The 21794-nt window shown below is 49.2% G+C and overlaps 1 protein-coding gene across 1 annotated transcript in view; it reads left to right on the top strand.

The window, feature by feature from the left end:
- Positions 1–17088, top strand: part of FSTL1 (follistatin like 1) — a 54819-nt gene extending 37731 nt beyond the window's left edge. The window contains exons 4-12 of the mRNA XM_086460609.1: positions 3907–4011; positions 5281–5410; positions 6396–6428; positions 8064–8194; positions 11004–11122; positions 11915–12027; positions 14854–14964; positions 16683–16780; positions 17044–17088. Coding sequence (XP_086316735.1) covers positions 3907–4011; positions 5281–5410; positions 6396–6428; positions 8064–8194; positions 11004–11122; positions 11915–12027; positions 14854–14964; positions 16683–16780; positions 17044–17088 — 885 coding nt within the window. The remainder of the gene's footprint in view (positions 1–3906; positions 4012–5280; positions 5411–6395; positions 6429–8063; positions 8195–11003; positions 11123–11914; positions 12028–14853; positions 14965–16682; positions 16781–17043) is intronic.
- The last annotated feature ends 4706 nt before the right edge of the window (positions 17089–21794 follow it).

Raw genomic sequence — 21794 nt, 5'->3', positions numbered from 1 at the left:
GCATCTTACCCGAGGCAGAAGAGAGGAACTGCCTTGTCACTGCTTGCGGTGTAAATGCCACCGTGCAGCAATTAATAACAACTCTCTGCCCTTTCCCTTCCGCTTGCCGGAGCATGCTGTGCACAGGGATGAGTGACACTTCCCAAGCCCACGGTGACAGAAAAGGCAATGGCAGATTGCAGGGAGGAAGCAGTGTAAAACCCATGATTCCAGCCCCCAAATCCTGAAATTAATTTAAGGGCAATTACATTGAAACACTGGAATCTTTTTGTGCGTGTGACCTTGCATTTAAACCTTTGCAGTTTATATTTTCAAGCTTTTACGTGGTAGGTGCAAAGATGAGCTATTTAATATTGAAGTGGCAGCTGCCATCCCCACTTACTCACATGACTCCAGCAGATAGAGCTTTATAAAGAACAAACATGACAAGGTCCAAGGTAAGATCAGAGTATCTGTCACAAGAAACTAGTTTGGCTGATAGCATCTGGGAGGTCACCAGAGAATCAGGAGTGAAGATTATAAAGCCTCAGTCACAGACCCCTACTGTACTCATCCATTCATCCACCACCATCTCAGTTACATTCCAAATTACACTCAGGAGGCTCAGGCATTTGCCGGGAGGGCGGCCGGGAGCTGCTAGAGAGAGCTCGCATCCTGCAGTATGCCGTGAACCACCTTAGAGCTGTGCAGCCTACCCAGCGGTAGCAGTGGCAACTGCTAACTTCGTCTCTGTGCAGGCTGGCAGAGGAAAATGTTCTGGCCCTTGCAGGAGGTGAAGGCAGGATCTGCAGCAGCAGCTGCTAACGCCTGGCAGAGGAGTGCACCTCAACCTGCAAAGCAGCCGGAGTGGGTCAGGTTGCAGGTGCAGGGTGGGGTAGATGTGGGGTAGTAGAGGTGGTATCTGGTGAGGGTCTCAGGGATTTTGGGAGGGGGACACAGGAATAGAAGGGGTAATGGTTTGTAGATTGTAGTTGGAGAAAGTACAGTTTGTGGGGTGTGCATTGCAAGGATGAGGGGTGCAGGGGGCTGAGTTACTGCTCTGGGAGCTGGGATGGAAGCTGAGAGCTGCTTTCACCAAAGGTGGAGCAGCACCCAGCCTGCTAACTCCTGCCGTGGCTGCTGCTGCTAGGAGAGAGGATCAGCAAGCTAAGTCTGAGAGACCCTGAGCCAGAGTGAGAGGGCAGGCAGGTAGAGCAGCTTGATTCCTTTCTTTCTCTGGCAAACTCATGGGTTGGAGACAGCTCTGCCGGGACGTGGCAGCCACCTCTGACCCATTGCCAGCCTAGGACAGCTTAAACCAACAAAAAGAACCAACTGGCAAACCGTATTGCTTTGATTAATAAGAAAAAGCAGAGTAATGGCTCTCTAGCCTGGCAGGAGGCTGTTCTGGCAGTGTCGCCCTGCCAGCATCCCCACCCGGGGTCCCAGTGGGAGAGCTGCGGGACGGCTCCTGGCCGCCGGCAGTGGAGAGAGAGAGCTGCGGCCAGAACAGCCGCATCGTAGGCCTGGTTTCCAGCAAGCTGTTGAGGGCGGAGGAGTCTTGCAACCCAAGCTCGGTCCCTGCGGATGCCCGCCGAGGCCGGCTGCGGTTCTAGCAGCGCTGTAAGTCTCCGGCCAGGAGACAGAGCCAGGTTTGGCATCGGTGGGCACGGCTGGGAGCTTCCCGCTGGCAATCCTGCCTGGCCGTGGGTAAGGAGAGGCAGAGTACTGCCATCTATTGCCGGGCACCTGGATTACAGACCTTGGTGGGTGGCGGTTCAAAGCCGTATTTGGCTCTTCCCCCCCCCCCGCCAGTCTTTGGCTGGGTGAAGGGATGGACACGTTGTTCGAAACCCTTTAAATGGCTTAGCGCTTCAGTGTCTACAGTGCATTTTAGGCATGTGAGTGCCCCAGTCAGACTCCAGCCTGGGATAATTTGTTTTTTCTTTGTCTTTTTGCAAAATGAGTTATTCTTCCTTTCCTGCCCTAAGTTGTGCGAGGTTGCTTTGTCCGGTGAACCGCTCGTGTTGCTCCATCCCACCCCAGAAGTGCCTAGGTCATTTACACCAGCCCTCCACCAGAACGCAACTAAAGAGAGGTGGATGTGGCAGAAGCAGCAGAGTGTCTTTCATAGCTCAGAAATGATATATGAAAGGAAGACGGAGGGGCAGAGGGAGGATAACAGACTGTCTTCATGCGGTGAGCAGGCCTGAGACATGGTGTAAGTTTCTGAGTTAAGACTGGTGTGTCTGAATGCCGTATTTATTTTACAGGATAAGCAGCAACACAGGAACGTTTACAGAGAGTAGGAAAGGTGGTTTTCGCTATGCAAAACTGGAGGGAATTCTGCAGTGCTTTGAAAAGACCTTCTTGGGCTTGATGACCGTGCAGTAGGCCAGCAGACAAAATATTCTGAAGACCAGGGCAAGGTCATTCAGAAAATGATCTCGCTGTCACTGTGGGCTGTTCAGTAAAGACAGCAACTCACTGTTAAACTACAGTTTAAAAGCAAAACAAACAAACAAAAAAAGAAAATTAGGATAAAGAAGCAACAGGAGAAAAAAATGTGCTTCAGCATTTGTTGTTATATGTATAAATAATGCAAGGCATTATATTAAATATTATATATTTATTATATTATCTTTATATAATTATATAAAATATCTAATATATTTATAATTTATAAATATATTATATTAAATAATCCTCAGGCAAATTCTGCTCCTTTTTGATCATCTACTTTCAAAAGTATATGATGGAGGTACAAAGATACCACAAATGAGCAGAGGTTAAGAGTAATACTCAGGTAAGAAAGTAAAAAAACCTCTGTGTATTAGAGAGAAGAGTTACAGCAGATGTGATTGACCTGTCTCACTGATTGTTTTACATTCCTTGATCTTCAATCTGTGATACGAAACTGTTGAGGAAGCCACTTGGCTAGCTGGAACCAGATACTTAACATAGAGATGGAAAATGTTCGATGAAATGAGAGTCACAAAAGAAATTAATTACAAAGCAGGGAATTAAACCAGGGTCTCCAAAGTCTGAACACCTGGGACCATCTTCTCTTTTAAAAGTCTAAGTAAAAAAAAAAAAAAAAGGCATTAAGCTGATAACAGTAAATGATGTTTTTATTGAAAACACGATTAACCTCTGGAAATCTTCCCTGCTAGGTGTCACCAGTTTGGGAACACAGTGGGACTCAAAAAACCAGTTATGTGAACAATAAGAATACTTGTCATGACTTTGACTAGGAGAAAACTGTAAAGCATATAAAACTACTGGCTGTCAGGGACCGGGAAGACATTTTCTCTGTGAGCAGGTTACTGTATAATTATCTGTGACAGTGTTTGTTCCTTTGAATTGTTTCATCTTGACCAGTGGAGGCAAGATAATGGGTTGTGTAGTTTTGTGAAGCTTTTTTTTGGGGGGGGGGGGGGGGGGGGGGGGCAGGGGCATCATTTGGTATGCGATGGCAATTTCTTCTCCCTCTTTGGTATCACACCTTTCTCCAGGGTTATGTTCACCTTCTTCTTAAATGTCTCAAGCAAAATTTCTGCTCCCTACCCTCCATGAAAAAAAATTTGAAGACAGCAGTCGTTGACATGAGCAAATTATTCTTGCCATTCGTGCTAGACTTTCTCTTGCTTATATTTGGTCCAGTTCTCCTAGGTGATTGTCTGGGAGTGACCTCAAGGAAGCTCTGCATTACTGGGGCTCTACCCCTAGCTCTTGTGTCTGCTCCTGGTTATTGTCTGAACTTTCCATCTATCGCAGCCATGTCTCTCTTATTCTGTAATCTTTGCCTTACCATCTTGGTGATCTTTGGTCCAGTCTACAAGTTAAATGTGTTATTTTTTTAAAGCTGTGTGGCTACTTTTCTGGGTAACTTGATGTATTTTGTGTCTCTTGCTTTGTATCTTGCAGGAAGAGCCAAGGAGCAAATCCAAGATCTGTGCCAATGTTTTCTGCGGAGCTGGGCGGGAGTGTGCAGTGACTGAGAAGGGAGAGCCAACCTGCCTCTGCATTGAGGTACGGGGGCAGCGCAGGTTCTGCGTCTGGGACAGGTGTCACCACCATCACCCCCCCTGATGTGTTTCGGTTGCTGGAAGGATCCCATGATGGAATGAGGCTACAGCTGTTTTGGAGCAGCTGCAAGTTCACAGTGGCTCTTCAAACAGCAGGGCCTTTCCCAGTGTGGTTCAGGGGAAGAGCCCTCTGGGGCAGAGAGTGTCGGATGCTTGCAGCTGTGCTGCTTGCACAACTGCCTAGGCTCTCTTTACATGCACAGGAGACTTGGCTGGAGGTCTTTTGTTGGGAAAGCCCAGTAGGGTATTGATATGCAGCTGGCTTTGGAGGGCACTCTAGGGAGAGGTCTGCAAGCTCCCAGGCAGCCTGCCCTCACTGGCGTCTTGTTTGAGGAGGTTACAAGCACCCTACTAAAAGTCAGCTTTTGTAAAATGGAAATAATTGTGGTAGAGTGCTGTGAGGATGAATAGCTTCATCCAGCAGGGAGCCAGAGATGATTAGAAGAGTCTTTCCCAACTGTAGAGACAGCATCTCCCTACTCCACAGTGCCCCATCCTTTCAGACCATTCCTGCCTGGCTCCTGGGCATGGCCATATGGCTCTTTGTTCCGTGTTCACTCAGAGCCTGCAGCTCTGATATGGCCGGCCTGGGCACTGGAGAGTGAAATGCCCCATTAGCAGGAAGAGTGTCTGTCACTCCGGGTAGGCTTGGCCAGACTGAAAGGGGTGGTAGAAAGAAGCCCACAGCCTGAACAATGGCACTGGTGAACTCTCCTTCTGGTGCAGGCTGTGCTGTTTGCTCGTGGCTCATGGCTTATTCTGCATTTGGTTGCAGAAAGGTAGAGCAGAGTCTACAAAGAGATGCAACAGAGCTGAGCAAGCAGAGGTGCACAGAACACATTCACAGAAACACCTCCAGCCAGGCATGTCCATGGCACACAGAGCAACAGTCGCAGGATTATGCTTAATATTTAAGATGGGCAATGATTCCTCTGCTGGACTCTTCTATGAGGAAGGCTTCTGTTGTGGTGGTGGTGATGGAGGCTGGGATAAAGTGAAAGCCTTTGAACCCACACTCACAGACTTCCCTGTGCAGGTTTTTGTAGGGTGATGATGGGTGGGTTCAGCCTTCTCCAAACACATTTTGGGCCAAGGGGGCTGTGCCAAGGGCCAGGGGCTTCTGGTGTGTTGGGCTGATATTGGGACTCGCCTGCCTCCCTTTAGCTGTCTCGAAGAGGCAGGTAAAATGCTGTCTTCTCTGGCTTTCTCGCAGCAATGCAAACCTCACAAGAGGCCTGTGTGCGGTAGCAATGGCAAGACGTACCTAAACCACTGTGAGTTGCACCGTGATGCCTGCCTCACTGGCTCCAAGATCCAGGTGGATTACGATGGCCACTGTAAAGGTAACCCCAGTGATGAGGGCCAGCTACCCTCTAAGGGAGGGAGAGTCAGAAGCCGCGCGTGATAACAAGGCAAGGCAGAGGCCTCACCAGCCAGGACCTTGTCCCACAGTTGCGGAGAGTGGTGAACAGGGCAAGCCTGGGAATGATAGCCAGGTTCAACCGAGAGTCCAGATCACCAGCCAAGTTTGTCGTGATGAAGTCAAGCCATGAAATCAGGTTTGGTGATGGTAACCAGAACCAGGCACAGATCAGCGATTGCCAGACAAGTCCTTAGTGAAGCAGTCTGGGGCAGGCTTGGGATCAAGGTGGGAAGACAGTCACCATGTCAGGGCCTAGATCAACAGGGTCTATGGCAGGTACGGTGCTGGAGACAAGGCATACCTACAACATAATCCCAGGCAAGGACCAGGGGCTAAGGCATCAGCTGAAATGGAGCACTTGGGCTCATGGGTAGAGAGTGTGGATGGAGGCCCTAGATCAGGTTGGCCGTAGTGGGATCTTAGAGCTATTGCCTCCCTGGGTTACTGGAAAGGTGGGCACCCAGGAGAGCAGGGCAACTTCTTGCTTCTGCCTGCTTCTTTCTGAGCTTATAGATTCAGCCAGGCAGGTGTCTTAGTCTGCCTGCTGAGGAAAGGTCAGATTCTCAGGATAAACCCGCAAAGCCCATACTACCATCCATGTTCAGCCTCTTGCCCTGTCACTCAACACCGTGGAGAAAAGTCTGGCTCAGTCTTCTTCGTTCCCTCCCATCGGATTTATAAATATTGATGAGATTGACCCTGAGCCTTCTCTTCTTCAGGCTAAACAGTCCTCAGTCTCCCCTTTGGGTGACAGATGTTCCAGTCCCTTAATCATACATGTGGCCCTCAAGTTTCCAGAGACTCCCAGGTTCCTCTGCTCTTGCCCAGGTGGCACCCAGGGTGGGAAGAGGTTCATAGTGCTTCATGTTGCATCAGAAATGTCCTTTTTTGTTTTTCATTAACAGAGAAGAAGTCTGAGAATCCAGCTGCAAGTCCAGGTGAGAAGCCATCCTCTTGCATGGCTGGGACCTCTGTATGCATTTGGGAAAGGAGATGGGAAGGAAGGTCTGCTGGGGGAGTTGCGCAGCTCTGTGTGAAAGTCGTAACTCTGCGCTGGCTGGAGCAGAGTCTGAGTTGATAAACCAGCTGAAATACGACTGCCCGGCTCGTTACTCCTGGGTAACATTTCAGAGCTCATACATCTCCTGGGCTCTTCACTGTGCTGAGATGTCTCAGGCACTCTTGAGTGTGTGCAAGGTGCAGTGAAACCCAGTTTGCCCCTAGGGACACAAGCTGTGATCATCACACAGACCTAGGGAAGAGACACTCTTTTGCATAGTTCATTGGGGATCTAAGACACAATAACTGTGGAGCTATGTCCCCAGCTCCAAGACCACCCTTTTGAAAGGAGACTTTGCTTCAGGAGTGATTAACCAATGGGTGCAGGGCCAGAGACATCACTATGTAATGAATGGGGCATCATCTGGTTAGCCAGGAGGTGTAGCTGAACCACATCTCCCATCAGCCAACAAGTCTCTCTGATTCCCTGTGTCTGGTTTCTCCCCTTTTGCATTGCCTTGTGTACTTAGACTATGAATTCTGGGGCCATGGCCTCTGCTTCATCAGGGGATCCCTTTCCAGTCCATGGCCTCTAACTGTTGGACCTGTATAATTGTCAATTTAAGCTTCCTAGGACAGATGAGACCAAACCCCCATACAGCCTTAAGGGAAAGGACCATGTCAAGGCATGGCCACCACCTCAGAGCAGCTTTGGGGAAGTTCAACATTAAACATGCAGAATCCCTATGGGTTTTTCTTTTCATCTGTCCACCTGGCTGTGATTATAGTCACTGGATTCAGAAGGAGAACCTTAGTGTGTGTAAGCAACACAAATGCACACTGATTCTCCTTCTGGCTCCGTTGGCCTCTGGGTGGATGTGGCGACTCACAGAAGCCAGGAGATCTAGGCTTTCAGTTTTGCTTCTAAATACATAGTTCAGTATTAGCGCACAAGGTGATACCAAACTAGAGAAACTCATGGTTGCGGAGAGCACTGTGAACAAGACCAGCCTGACCTCATCTCATTTCCAGTCAGAGTGAGCAAGTCAGAGCTTTAAAGAAACAAAATCTCCTGAGGTAGTAGGCTCTAAAATTCAAGTCTGGGGGACAGAGGCTTGCTCGGTCTAGTCTTTGCCCTTGCAGAAGATGGAAGTTTGGGTACTTGAGGGTTAACGGCTAAGTCCCTGTTCTGCATGGCATCGGGAAGCCTGGAGACAGTGTCCAGAGCCAGTCAGTTGCCTTCCTCCCTCAGTCCAGAGATTCTTCACACCAAGATGAGTGAGTCCCGAGTTGCTATTCCACAAGCTTTGAGGACGGGAAGGCAGGAGGGGTTTGGCAGGAGTGTCGTTTTCTGGCCTTGCCACACGGTGTCACCCACAGCCCATCCGCCGTTCAGCACATGGCACCTCAGCTTTGATCTGGCCATGGCACGTCTCCAAGGACAGAGGGGCCTGCAACCTGCCATCGGGGCTGGCTCGCTGGTATTCATTTCCAGTCGTCTCTCTGTGGTCTCCCTGCAAACTTCATTTCTCTCATCCTTGCTTTTTCTTCCACTACACCTTCTCCCATGACAGTCGTCTGCTACCAGTCAGACAGGGACGAGCTTCGTCGCCGTGTCATCCAGTGGCTGGAAGCTGAGATTATCCCAGACGGCTGGTTTTCCAAGGGCAGCAACTACAGCGAAGTCTTGGACAAGTATTTTAAGGCAAGTAGAGCAGTGTCTTCATCAGAGGCCGGAGAACATTTCTTGCCCTGTCGCTGCAATGTGGCAGCCATATCCTCACCCAAAAGGCTTCAGTGTGTGATGGGCTTGTCAAGCTGGGGGCCGGAGAGGTGTGGTATGTTCCACAGCGTGGTGTGTTATAGGCTGCCTGCAGCAGCTGCTGATGGAGCCACTGACATGGCTATGGGACACGCCAGACCTGGAACATCCCTGGGGATCTGACCTGCTCTGGGGAAATGGAGAGCAGGCTAGGTGTGCCTGTGGCAGGGGAGAGAAGAACTGAGCTCAGGGGACAAAAGATAACCAGAGGAGAAAAGATGGCTGAAAGTGCTATAAATGCAGGTAGAAGGAGCAGGAAGCTGGGGCAGGGGCTGCTGATCCTTTGTTCCAAACAGTCCCAGGGTCATGTTGAGGCGGGGGTAGGGGACACTTGGGAGCTTCAAGCAGAATATTTTCCTGCAAGGAGCGTGGCTCAGTTGTGGTCAAGAGCTGGCAGTTCCCTAGTGCTCAGCAGGGAGAGAGGAGCCACCCGTGAGTCTCAGGGCCGTGCAATAATCCCGTTCCTCTTCCCTCTTCCACGTCAACCTGTCCCTCAGCCCATCCCCACCCCCTTTTCTAACCACCAGATCACACGCTTCTCCCATGCTCCTGCCACATGCACTGCTGTGTCCCTCCCCCTCACACCCAGCTCCTGATCAAGACTTCAGAGCATTCAGGATGGAGCTGGAGGAGCAGGTGGGGAAAGGGGGAGAGTGTTTGAATCATAAGCTGTTGACAGCAAGAGATTAATGGTGCCTGACAGGAGTTAGCGCTGCAAGCAAATTTGCCATGGCAATGGCACCCCCTGGTGAGACAGAGGAGCTGGTCCCCTCGCTCCAGAGAGCGTCTTTGCCTTTGTAGCCATTAATGCAGCTCTGTCTGTGGAAACCCACTTGTGGCCCACTGCCTCGGGCACCCCTGCTGGCGCCTGCCAGCACCCAAGAGCTGCAGTGTCCTGCAAAGTGGAGCTCCTCAGTCTCTCCCCCTGCAAACATGCTGTCCCCAGCCGCCTTCACAGAGAGCCTCTCCAAGCCATGGGTTTTGCTGAAATGTACGAGCCAGCCACAGACTTTCTCCACTGCCTTGACGCTGCTTGGTCACTCCTGCCAACCCCGCGCCTGTTGGGCACTGGTGAAATCTCGTGGCTCCAGCTCAGAGGCAGACAGCCTCATGTCCTCTTTACTGTCCTTTTTCTGGAGCACCGATCCCAGGCACAAATGGATGAAAGTTTCCATGACAAAGCCATACCTTTTCTCAGACCAAAGGGGGAATTTCCTTCTCTGTCAAGTGGTAATCCACATATCAACAACCCTTAAAGCTTTGAAATACTTTTAAAGTAGAATTCAGAGCTTGGAGCAACTTGGGACAAATCCAAGCCAAGCAAACTAAATAGGTTCAAACGTACACGTTTTTTTCTTTCGCCAATGAGGGTCTGCTGTTGCTGGAGGAATTCTGCTGTGCCCAGCTCCAGGGCTCCACACACCTGCCCTGCAAATGGCCTGATTCCTGCCCTGCAGGTAATAAACACTGGGGGCAAAGATTGACATGAAGATTTTCTCTTTTCTCCTTAATGGGGGGGTTTGTAGATGCTCATTAAGCTGTTTCCCTCCTGGAAGCCTGACTTGCTGAATGACTGAGATGTGGGCTGTGTGTCAGGCAGGCCATGACCTTGAAGGATGCTATTTCAAGAGGAGTTAGGCTAGCAGTGGGAAGCTGTTCTGTTTTGGAGAGTCTCTAGGGCAACACGTAAATGTGGACCATAGCATTGAAAGGCAAGAAAACTAGCTCAACTGAGTGGGTCATTAAGGGAATTGTGGCCATGTTCAAAAGAAATAGGAGGACAAGAGGCTTCAAAGTCTAGTAGAAGTTAACACATGTTAGTGGAGCAGTTGTACACAGGCTACGGTGTGCAGAATAATTTTCCTAGCCTTACAGGTTTCTCCACACAGAGGTAACAACAGGCAGTGTCTCTTCCTGCATTCCTGGAAACACTGCACGAGGAGCCACAGTGACCTGCCCCAAGTCACACAGCAAAACTTTAGCCGGCAGCAGTCTGTGCGTAGAGTTCATTTTCCCCTCGCTGCAATGCAGCTGTCTCTGAGGGGGCCCAGCAGTTCCTGCTGAGCGCCCAGCACTGTGATCTGACATCTCCAAACAGGAAGGCAAAATGCAATTACTTCTTTGGGAGTACAGCCAGGATTTTGGGGCTAAAAATCCTGCTCTTCAGTGCCAGGAGTCCTGTCAAGACCTTAAGAAGTTGGTGGCGAGGTGTTGTGCTGTTGTATTAAATTGTTCCTTCTTTGGGATCAGCAGAAAATTGCTTCCTGTGATTTTTCCCTTTTGTCACTGTCACAGTCCAGGCACAGCTTTGGATTTACACATACTGGAAAGCTGACATCTCCTTGAATGCAACTGGTCTGCTTTAAGGCAGGAGGTATTTAAGAAGGCTAAACGCTAGCTGGAACAAAGACAAGAAATGGGGTTAGAGCCATAAATCAAGCAGCAGGAGGTGAATGAGAGGCAGTGTAGCTTATCAGTGAGAACAAGGCTAGGATCATGTCTCCCAGTTTTGACGCTAGTATGGATATGTTGCTGCTTTTCTCTACACCTCTGTTTTTGTGCAAAACAGGGATGATGCAACCTGTTTCACTGAAGCTTCAAAAATGCTAAGTACATATGGAAGACGGAGAAGGAAGGAGTACCCTGAACTGATAAATCAGACACTCTCATATCCTCCCATCTTTCCCTGCAGAGCTTTGACGATGGCGATTCTCGCTTGGACTCCACTGAATTCCTGAAGTTTGTGGAGCAGAATGAGACTGCTGTCAACATCACCACCTACATGGACCAGGAGACTAACAAGCTGCTCAGGTGGGCAGTGGACAGGATGCAAGAAGGAGGGCCAGGGGGCAGACGTGGTAGAAGGGGGCATGAAAATCCACTCACGGAAAATATCAGTTCGGGCTTATGGTAACAAAGACAACTATGCATGAAGTGGCGTCTCACTTAATGAGGTGTGAATACCACCAAAAGGAGCAGTCCCACCGCTACCCTTCACATTAAGCATGTATTCCAACTCTCTTTTGCCTTAAATCTAGTATGTGTGTAGCCAGAAGGTGAGTTAGGTGACGGAAAATTTGTCTTCATTTTTATACCCTAATAAATTAGCTTTCCAGTGGACCTTGCTCACCTTTTGCCTGATAGCTAGATCCAGTGCAAGGAAGATGGTGGGAAAACACAGCTCATGGGTGGCCTGTAGTTAGAGCTGATGCAGGCATCGCATGAAAATGTGGTCTGAGAGGTTTCCCTTTTTTCTGTGTGTGTGCCACTGTGTGTGAGACAATGAGCAAAACATGGTTCTTGTGGTTAGACTGTGCTTGCATCTCTCTACTCATGTGACAGCATGTAGATGTCAACAGGGTCCTATTCCTGCTGTTCTGAATATCCCGCCACTTCCCAGCCCTTTGCTAGACAGGGAGTATTTTGTGACTATTTTTCTTTTGTCTGTATCCAGTGAGGTTTCCTTACAGAAGCCACTTCTGCCAGGCATCTCAGGGCCTTCCTTGTTACTACTGGTTTTACTCATCTGTGCTCTGAAGCCAGTAGAGCAGGGGCCAGCCTAGTAAAGCCCTGTGCAGAACATGCCTCTCTATTTCCTTTCAGGGGACTCTGCGTAGATGCCCTCATCGAGCTGTCAGATGAAAATGCTGACTGGAAGCTCAGCTTCAATGAATTTCTCAAGTGCCTCAGCCCATCCTTCAACCCACCAGAGAAAAGTAGGAACTCCTCACTTGTATTGGGGAACCAGAGGGGTCCTGGGAAGGGAGGAAAGAGAAGAATCATAGAATCACAGAATGGTTTGGGTTGGAAGGGACCTTAAAGATCATCTAGTTCCAACCCCTCTGCCGTGGGCAGGGACACCTTCCACTAGACCACGGTGCTCAAAGCCCCATCCAGCCTGGCCTTGGACACTGCAGGGCAACCTGTTCCAGTGTCTCACCACCCTCACAGTGAAGAACTTCTTCCTAATATTTAATCTAAATCTCCCCTCCGAACAGTTTGAAACTGTTACCCCTCATCCTATCACTACCCTCCCTGGTATAGAGTCCCTCCCCACCTTGCCTGTAGGCCCCCTTTAAGCACTGGAAGGCCGCTCTAAGGTCTCCCCGGAGCCTTCTCCTCCCCGGGCTGAACAACCCCAACTCTCTCAGCCTGTCCTCACAGGGGAGGTGCTCCAGCCCCCTGATCAACTTTGTGACCCTCTGGACGCGCTCGAACAGGTCCATGTCTGTCTTATGTTGGGGGCCTCAGAGTGGAACACAGCACTCCAGGTGGGGTCTCAGAGAGCAGAGGGGGAGAATCACCTCCCTCGACCTGTTGGCCACACGTCTCTTGATGCAGCCCAGGGTACGATTGGCTTTCTGGGCTGTGAGCACACGTTGCTGGCTCATATTCAGTTTTTCATCCACCAGCACCCCCAAGTCCTTCTCTGTGGGGCTGTTCTCGACCCACTCATCACCCAGCCTGTATCTGTGCTTGGGATTGCCCCAACCCAGGTTGCAGGACCTTGCACTTGACCTTGTTGAACTTCATGAGGATTGCATGAATTTCACGAGGGGCTCACCTCTCCAGCCTGTCAAGTTCCTTCTGGATGGCCTCCCTTCCCTCAAGCGTGTTGACTGCACCACGCAGCTTGGTGTTGTCGGCAGACTTGCTGAGGGTGCATTCAATCCCATCTGTCCATGTCGCTGACAAAGATGTTAAATAGCACCAACCCCTGAGGAATGCCACTCATCACTGGTCTCCACTCAGATATAGAGCTGTTGACTGTGACTCTTTAGTGCAACCTTCCAGCCAATTCCTTATCCATCTGTCAAATCCACGTCTCTCCAGTTTAGAGAAAATGATGCCATGTGAGACAGTGTCGAATGCTTTGCACAAGTCCACCAACACTGTAACCCCATTGTAGAAGTCCACCAAATTTGTCAGGCACAATTTGCGCTTGGTGAAGCCATGTTGGCTGTCACCAACCACCTTCTTATTTTCCGTGTGCCCCAGCATAGTTTCCAGGACAATCCGCTCCATGATCTTGCCGGGCAAAGAGGTGAGACTGGCTGACCTGTAGTTCCCCGGGTCTTCCTTTTTTCCCGTTTTGAAAATAGGGGTTATGTTTCCCCTTTTCCAGTCAGTGGGAACTTCACCTGACTGCCACAACTTCTAAAATACGGTGGATAGTAGCTTAGCAACTTTATTCACCAGTTTCCTCAGGACCCACAGATGCATCTCATCGGGTCCCATGGACTTGTGCACCCTCAGGTTCCTTAGATGGTCTTGAACCTGATCTTCTCCTACAGTGGATGGTTCTTCATTCCCAGTTCCTGCCTTTGCCTTCTGTGACTTGAGTGGTGTGGCTGGAGCACTTGCCAGTGAAGACTGAGGGAAAAAAGTTGTTGAGTACCTCAGCCTTCTCCATATCCCGGGTAAAAAAAGAGACCAGCTTTGGGGCAGACATTGGATGCTGTACCTCCACTCACAGAGATAATGTTGATGTACACCTGCCTCCCATCCATCAAGACCCCTTCTCCCTGCATTGTCAGAAGTACTGCGTTTTCTGTTCCAGAGCCCTCAGAACTCTTGTGATGAAAAAGGCTTGGATGTTAGAAGGAAGGGTGTAGGTCAAGTGGATACGGTATGTTTGGAAGGTCAAGGCATGTATTTATCAGTGCAGAGATAAATAATGTGAGGAGTTCACGTCTGGATAACTTAGGAAAGTCAGACCAGACCAAAGTCTTGCTATGCTCTGCCTTTTACACAGAGAGCCTCCCTGATGAACATCTCAAAGTTCACTATCCTTCCATATTCTGATTAGTACTACTGTTCATGTGGAAGCAGCTTAGTGTTCTGCTGACCGGGCATGCCTAGCCATTCATCTGATTGTCTCCTCAGGGGGTGCTGGTCCAAAGGTACCAGATTTACATCCAGCTGCAGTGGCACCGAGGAACAGACAGACGCTATGCTTCCTAGGGACTATTAAGTTGAACTCTCTGTTGCCTGTTTCAGTGGGAAGCTAGGGGTGCTGCATCTCCCCCAGAAAACAGAGTCAGCTGGTTTTCATTTAACGCCATACGGACCCTTCAGTGCTTTGGCGGCCTCAACTTAAACATATAGTAGAGCTGAGAGAAGAAATATGAGCTGAAATGAGAAACCTTGTGATTTTTCCCCTTTCTTTCTCAGGGCAACAGCAAATACACAAATAATTTCCCCAACTTCTCCCCACCTGGAACAGGAATTTTTTCAGAGTAACCAAAACTTTCCCTTTGGGGGTTCTCTTCTATGTATGAGATTTCATTTGGAATCGAGTAATTGAAATGTGTTCGAGGAAGCAAAATTAATTGTTTGATTTTCCCAAATTATTTTTTGGCTGATTTCACACACCAAATTCAGCATGAATGTTTTAGTCATTATGGGACTTCTGGTGGTTAGGAGAAGGAAGGCCTCCTCCAAAACTTTTTACCTCATCTCTCTCAAGGCATCTCCAAAGTATGTTGTCTTTAGCCAGCTCGCCGTCTCACAAGCACTGCCCTTGTTTTGTGCCTCTCTAGAGTGTGCTCTGGAAGATGAAACCTATGAGGATGGAGCAGAGACCCAGGTGGAGTGCAACCGCTGCGTCTGTGCCTGTGGGAACTGGGTGTGCACCGCAATGACGTGCGAGGGTCTGTATGCTTTCCCGACAATTGCTGTATTTGGTGTTGTACGAGAGGGGTGTTTGCTTTCTATCTTTCCGAGGGCACCAACTATCCAGATTTCTTCTCTCCAGCTTTTCCTCATCTTCTCTATGGGTGGCTTCTCCATCACCCTGCCATGCTGCATGTTGGCCAAACCCAAGCTGGTTCTGTTCTAGAGGTCAGAAAGTGTGTAACTGGGCTGGGGGCAATGCTGCTGGGTTTGTAGTTTGGATTTGGTGTCATGAAAATTCAGCACCATATCTTCTAGATCAGAGCTATTCTGTATCCAGCTGGCTTGGGGCACGCACAGACCAAATAGGTCACTGTCTGCAACCATTCATGTAGGTGCGAGCGAGTCAGCTTTCCTGCGTATGTGTCAGTATCCTCGCTGTATCTGTGTTTATGGTATGTGTAAAGCAGGAGCTAGGGTCCTGTCTTGCCTCAGAGGGGAGATAGAAGACTTCATCCAGTAACGCCAAGAAAGCATTTTGGCTTCTTGCCATAAAAACTGTAGAAGTAGAAGAAAATGACGGTGATGGAGATGAAGGGAGGTGGTGTTCATAGTAAGGCAGGGTTGTTGGTCCGTCTGTTCTTCCTTTGGAAGGCCCTTAAACTTTCACAGCCATGTTACAATTGTGAGAATTTGTGGTGGGGTTGTGAACAACGGCTCTCTGTTTTGCCTTCTCACAGATGGTCCAGGGCCAGTGGAAAGCCAGCTTTCCCCTGTCTTGGGAAATGTACGGGTCCTTCCAAGGAGCCACGTCCACCCTCCCAGCACTGCACTGTATTTTTCTGGCCTTCTTCCCTAGAAACCAGGCCTTTGCATGAGCTTTGTTTTCAAGCTCAAAGCTGTGTGGGAGCTGTCAGCAGTATATTAGTTCAGATCTATAGGCAGTAGCTTGGGCAGAGTAGGAGAGAGGGGAACAGCGACAAGCATATACAGAGTTTTTCATGTTTGCCTAGCCTTCTGCAGCAGAGGCTTCGGGATCACCTCAGCCCAGACTTGGCTGTAGCAGCAGGAACTCGCCTCAGAAGAGGTAACTGTAATAGTAGTCGAGCTCCCAGAGGAGCTGTGGATAGGTGTCAGAGCTTAAGTAACCGAATGAGAGACTCTTTTTGTTGCCTCCCCAGAAACAAGCTTCAAAGTTGCTATGCAACACCTGCTCTTGCTGCCTACTTTGTTTCCTGCAGAAGCATGCAATGGGACAACAATTCCTTTACTTTCTTCCCATGTCAGAGCATCAGAGGGTTTAGAGGCTATTGTTAGAGAGATAATGAAACCAAAGAAACAGATCAGATACATCAACAAGTTGCATCTCCACTGGGCGAAATTACCTCTTTGTTAGGCATCAGTTATTGTACTTGGATAGCCCTGGGCTTCTCTTTATTCCCTACAAGAGGCCAAGATGTTTGAATTACTTATAGGTGCTTGTTTTAAATAATATGCAGCCTCTTCCTTGTGGCTTTATTTTTTTATCACGTGGGAGGGAGACATGGGGACAGACGGGATGCCCAGGTTCTGAAGTCCCAGACAGCCACAAGGTCCATTCTGTTTCTAAGAAGCCAGACGATACTTTCTTCCAGCAAAGCCTTCCTAAGCTTGAGGTGCGCTGTGGCCTACCTGCCTCTCTTTGTTCTACATGGTTCAGCCTCTGAAATTTGCATCCCCTGTTTGTGATAATGCTGAACTCCATTTCTGTTTGCAGGAAAGAATGAGAAGGTGCCTGCTCAGAGGCAGCGACCTAATCAAGACTTGACTGAGGAGGAACTGGCTAGATATGTTCAGGAACTGCAGAAGCATCAGGTTAGTATGAGGTGTGGAAGGTCTGCTTGCACTAAGCCTCTCCGTGCCAGAGGAGTTCCTTCTGCTTCTGTCACTTGGAGACTGCTGGTAGAAGGGGGAGCACAGTAAAGGAGGATCCCTGTTGCCTGTGGGGACAAATATAGGTGTGGGGCTTTGAGTTATAAGCCAGTGTTGGCACTGCTTGTGGATGGACTGAAGGCTTCAGGGCACACACGGGTTCCTGTGTCAGTGTAGAGCCTCACTTTTGTGCTCTCTTTCCCCAGGAGACGGCCGAGAAGACCAAGAGAATGAGCACCAAGGAGATGTAAGGGGCCTCCACACCGGAGGAGCCCAGGAGGATGGGCCCAACCTGCCACCCTGTCCTCCAGTGCTGATCTCAGTATGCACAATTGCCCAGTCACAGATATTTACATTGTATAGCGATGGGTTATTTGTTTTGTAATACACAGAGAATGGGGCCAGGAAAGGGGAGCAGAGCCTACCTGTTCAGGGAGCTTCATATTGCTGGGGCCTTGGAAGGCTGGGAGGGACTTACAGCAGCTGCTGGGACCCTTTCCCAGAGCAGATGGCTGCTCCCTCCAAGAGGTAACAGGGATTTCCTGTTTCCCTGGATCTGGGGAAAGGACGGAGGCCAGTGCTGGATGGAAAAGGGGGTCTTCAATCGATAAAATTGTCAGCACCAGCCTTGGCTACAGAAATACAGGCCCGGCAGTTTTGTGGCTGAGCACGTGTGCTGCAGGGCATCATTAGCCAAGGACCTTGCCCTGCTTACCCTCCCCTTTGGTATGAGGTCCTCAAAGCTGGTCAGCCTGGTGTGACACCTGGAAGTCATGGTGCCATGCTGCTGGCATGAGTCCAGCACGTTCCTCCTTGCTTTCCACCGGACTGTCCCCAGCAGCTCCTCCAGTACATTGTGGGCTCCAACACAACATGGTTCCTTTCGACCTCATCTCACCTTTACTCTCCTTGCCCCCTCCTTAGAGGTGCTATCATATTTTTTTCTTATCACATTCACATGCTGGCTCCCCCTTTTGTTTTTTATTACTTTATTTCCTATGGTAGTAATTCAGCTTTTGTATGTTTTGTAGCTCTAGATCTTTCAAGAAAACCCAGCCTGTGGGTTTTTGTTACTGACAGTGCTGTAATGCCCATGAACAGTTTGTATCACACTGCACTCAGCCACCACAAACACCACAAGCAACTTGTGAGCCGTGCACAACAGGGTATTTCTTAGCTTGGGATAGCAATGTCCCTCATGGGAGGAGGAGACAGGGCTGGGTGTAATTAGCTTGACCAGGCATGGATTGACACTGCAGCTCTCTAGCTCTTGCTCCCTTAGCTAGCATTGACCAGCTTTGTGCTGGTCCATGTGCTCAAAGTCCATGCTAATGCCTCTCTAAATTGCCCCCAGGAAAGTGCCAAGTGGTCTAGAGACAGAGGGGCCAGGCAATGCCATTAGCAGCGTATCTTGAAAGGCCTAACTACTTAGAAAACCGTTCAGTTGGAGTCTGGGCTGTTAGCCATCATCTTGCGCTTTTCATCTCCCTCTGGGGTGAGGCAGCAGCATTATTCTTTGATTCCAGGTCTGAGTTCGAAGTCAGGGCTGGAAGCCTCATTACTGATGCATTTCACAGTGGTTTTGATCAGACCATCTTTGACCATCCTCACATCCCTTCATGGGTCATTTTCATCTGACCTGTTTCTCAGATATAAATGAAGATATAAATGAAACGGTGTGCTGTTGACAATCATTTCTGTAGCCGCAAGCCCAGCTGATTTTCGCCTGCAGTTGTCAAATGTACTTCATACACTCACACACCTGAATATCTAGTTTCCACGTTCCCTTCACGCCCCTGCTGTGCATGCCAAGCAGATGCACGTACCCTGAGATGACTGCTTCTGACTTCCATCTTCCTGTTTGTGAGCAACTTCAGCAGTTCTTGCCAGGTGTCTTGCAGTCCCTAGTGCTTACTCAAGCGAAACTCTGCATCCATCTGCAAAAGTATGTTCTGCTTGAGTGAAGAGCAGCAGGACTTTTGTCCCTACTTTACCCTTTTTGCACAGTGCTTTCCTCGGAGAGGAAGAATGAGCTGGTGCCTAGCAAGTGTAGGAAAAGAAGACAGCTTGGTCTCTCCTGCGGTCTCACCCGTGAGCCAGATTTGTGAAAGGCTGTCTGGTCGTCGAGCTGTTTTCCTGACATGAACCCAGAGGACTTCCATTGACTTCGGCACAATACCATGCCACATTTCCAGTGAGAATCATGCTCTACCTTGCCATGCTTGGAGGTTTTGGCATAATACATACAGAAGGGGGCTGGTTCTTCTCCCATAAGGGTCTGGATTTGAGAAGCTGTCGATTGTGAAGGTGAGGGGAATGAGTCCATAGGAGCTAAGGGTAATGTGGACAGTGCTACACTGGGATGGAGTCATTGTTTGTGTTCTGGTGGCACAGGATTAAGTGGTTGGTGGAATCAGGAGCACCCATGAGATGTACCCTTGCTCTTCCCCAACTGCATGAGTGAGACAGCTTCATGTGCTGGATCTGGAGTCACAGGAACATTGTTAATAAATGTTTGGCTTTATTCTGACCCTGCTCTGAAAGGTAGTTTGTGCCTCCCAGCCCACTTCCTTCCAGCTTGGATCGTTAAAGTGCCTTAGAGAAAACACAACAGCTTGCCTTAAAGGCTTTCCCTGGATGGAGATAACACCTTATTGTCCAGTCAGGAATACCTCCAACTGGGAGAAGCAGAGCATGTGCAGGAAGGAGAGGGTAATACATAGCTGAAGGGCTCCCGTAGGCTGCATTATGTGATAACGTTCTCCAGTCCCCTTCCTGTTTCCTGTGGGTGTGCGGTCTACGAGGACGGCTGCTGGGGACAGCTGGGGAGGTGGGTGCTGGCAGTTGAGGTTTACAGAGCTTGCGCTTGCACTGGGGGCGGAGGGGTGGGCTACTCTCTCAGGCAAGGCAAGCTGAGCTCTCTGACAAGCCATACAACGTACCCCAGGGTAGCCTGGGGCAGCGGGGTAGGGGTGCAGCGAAGGTGCCTCCGCAGAAAGGGCTGCCGCCATTGGAGCCTTTTCCTTCTTGTGCCCTCAAAGGGAAAGGCAACTGTGGAGAGCGATGCCAGTTCTAAGGGCTACGGTCCCCAAAGGGGACCGAAATGTCTTGCCTCCCCGCGCTGAGGGAAAGGGCAACTGTTGGGGGAGCGATGCCCAGACTGTACCCCGCAGCAGGCTGGTCGGTCGCTAACTTCTGCAGGGTGACTTGGCTGTTGGGGAAGGAAGAGCTGAACTTCAGCCATCACCCTCTGGGATAATTGCTGTACAGGCTGCAAGGGGCAGGGAAGGCTTTTTTTTTTTTTTTTTTTTCCAAAAAGCCAAATCTAAGCAACAAAAAAGTCCCACTCCTCCCTCTATATTCCCTCTGGTATGTGTGTGAAATTTATCAGTATTCTGTAGGTTTCCTTAGTGCACTTATTTTACTTGATTTTGTAATTTTTTTTGAAGCAGGGGGGTTTGGATATTACTGCCAAATAAATGAAACAAAATTTTAAAAATGACACGTTTTGTTTTATTTCTCACAAGCCACATTCCTCGTTTTCCTCTTCCGAAAAAAAAATCAGCTGTCTTTTTGCGCATTCATGGATCAAAATGCACGGGGCAAATGGAAGACATGACTGTCTCTGGTTTATAGCTGGGGAAACTGAGGTACAGCAGAAAGAAGTGGAAAGTTGCAATCACATGGCAAGCCAGCGGCAGAGATGCAGCCAGCAGCCACATATCCTGCTTCCCAGCCATGTGCTTTTAATGATGAGATTGCTCCACAATTCCTTCAGTATCCCCCGTTCACTCCCCCAGCACTTGTTCCACCTGTGCCATTGGGAAAGACAAACCTAGCAGCTCTCCGTGTGTGATGTGGTCACAAGGTGAACATGCATTAGGGTCACACTGGCGATGGAAAGGCAAACCATTGTCAAGTGGGAAGAATACGGAGGGACACAGGCAGTGAAGTACAGGGCAATCGCTCTGTCCTGTGAGGCATTGGGGGAGCCTCAGCTGGAGTACCTTCTGGTTTGGGCAGTGCCTTTCATGAAACGGGTGGAGCAGGTGGGAAAAACCCAGAGGCAAGGAAAAATAGTAACTAAAGGCCTTGAAAATGTGACTTAGAAGGGCAGGTCAGAAGTCTTAGGCACAGTTAAGAAGGAAAGCTCTAAATGTTTGTCTTTGGGTGGAGACTGCGACCAAGATGAACGTACCCATCTCGCTGTGGCCGATGGGACACTAACTCCGCTTGTGGCAGTCAAGGCGGATCTAGATGAGACACCAGGGAATGCTTTTGAATGTCAAGATTAGCAAAGAACTGGAAGACACTTCCTTGATATTTCACAGACTTCACCGCTCTATGGATTTTAAGAAAAGACTAGAGTAACACAGGAATAGACCAAGTATAGCTGACGCTACCCTAAGATGGGAGAAGAGGCTGGTGACCCTCCTGAGGTCCCTTCTGTTTCTGACAGGACCTTATGAAGACAGGGCTGAATGGTTCATGTCACCTTTGCTGAACTGAATGATGAAATGGCCTTTAAATGGTGTCATATAACAGGAAGATAATGTTTTACATTCATCTCCCCCATAACTGCAATGGACTTGGCTCACTACTGTGAGCTCCTCTGGGCAAATGACAGCCCCACAGAAGAGACGGCTGTGTTACTTTGTTTCACTTGGTATGCTCCTTCCAAAGCCAGTTAAAACAAAAAACAACAAAACCAAAAAGAAACCAAACCCGTTGCCTCTTACATGTTACTTTTCACACCAAATGGCCTCTTTAGCATGCACCATCTGCCGTGTAAGCAGTCTTAACTGTGGCATTCCCTGCCCATTCACTGCTCAACTGCAAAGTGGGTCTGCTTTCTTACTTTAAATTTCCGAGGATTTTAAGAAGGAATGAAAGGAAGTGTCAGCCGCGAATTTAGCTAGATGGCACTATAAATTCTTTGCCTTGTGCGTCATGCATG

The sequence above is a fragment of the Leptosomus discolor genome, chromosome 1 (genome assembly GCF_034619465.1).
Source record: "Leptosomus discolor isolate bLepDis1 chromosome 1, bLepDis1.hap2, whole genome shotgun sequence".
NCBI lineage: Eukaryota > Metazoa > Chordata > Aves > Leptosomiformes > Leptosomidae > Leptosomus > Leptosomus discolor.
The sequence above is the reverse complement of the archived record's forward strand: the minus strand, read 5'-3'. Positions and strand labels throughout refer to the sequence as shown.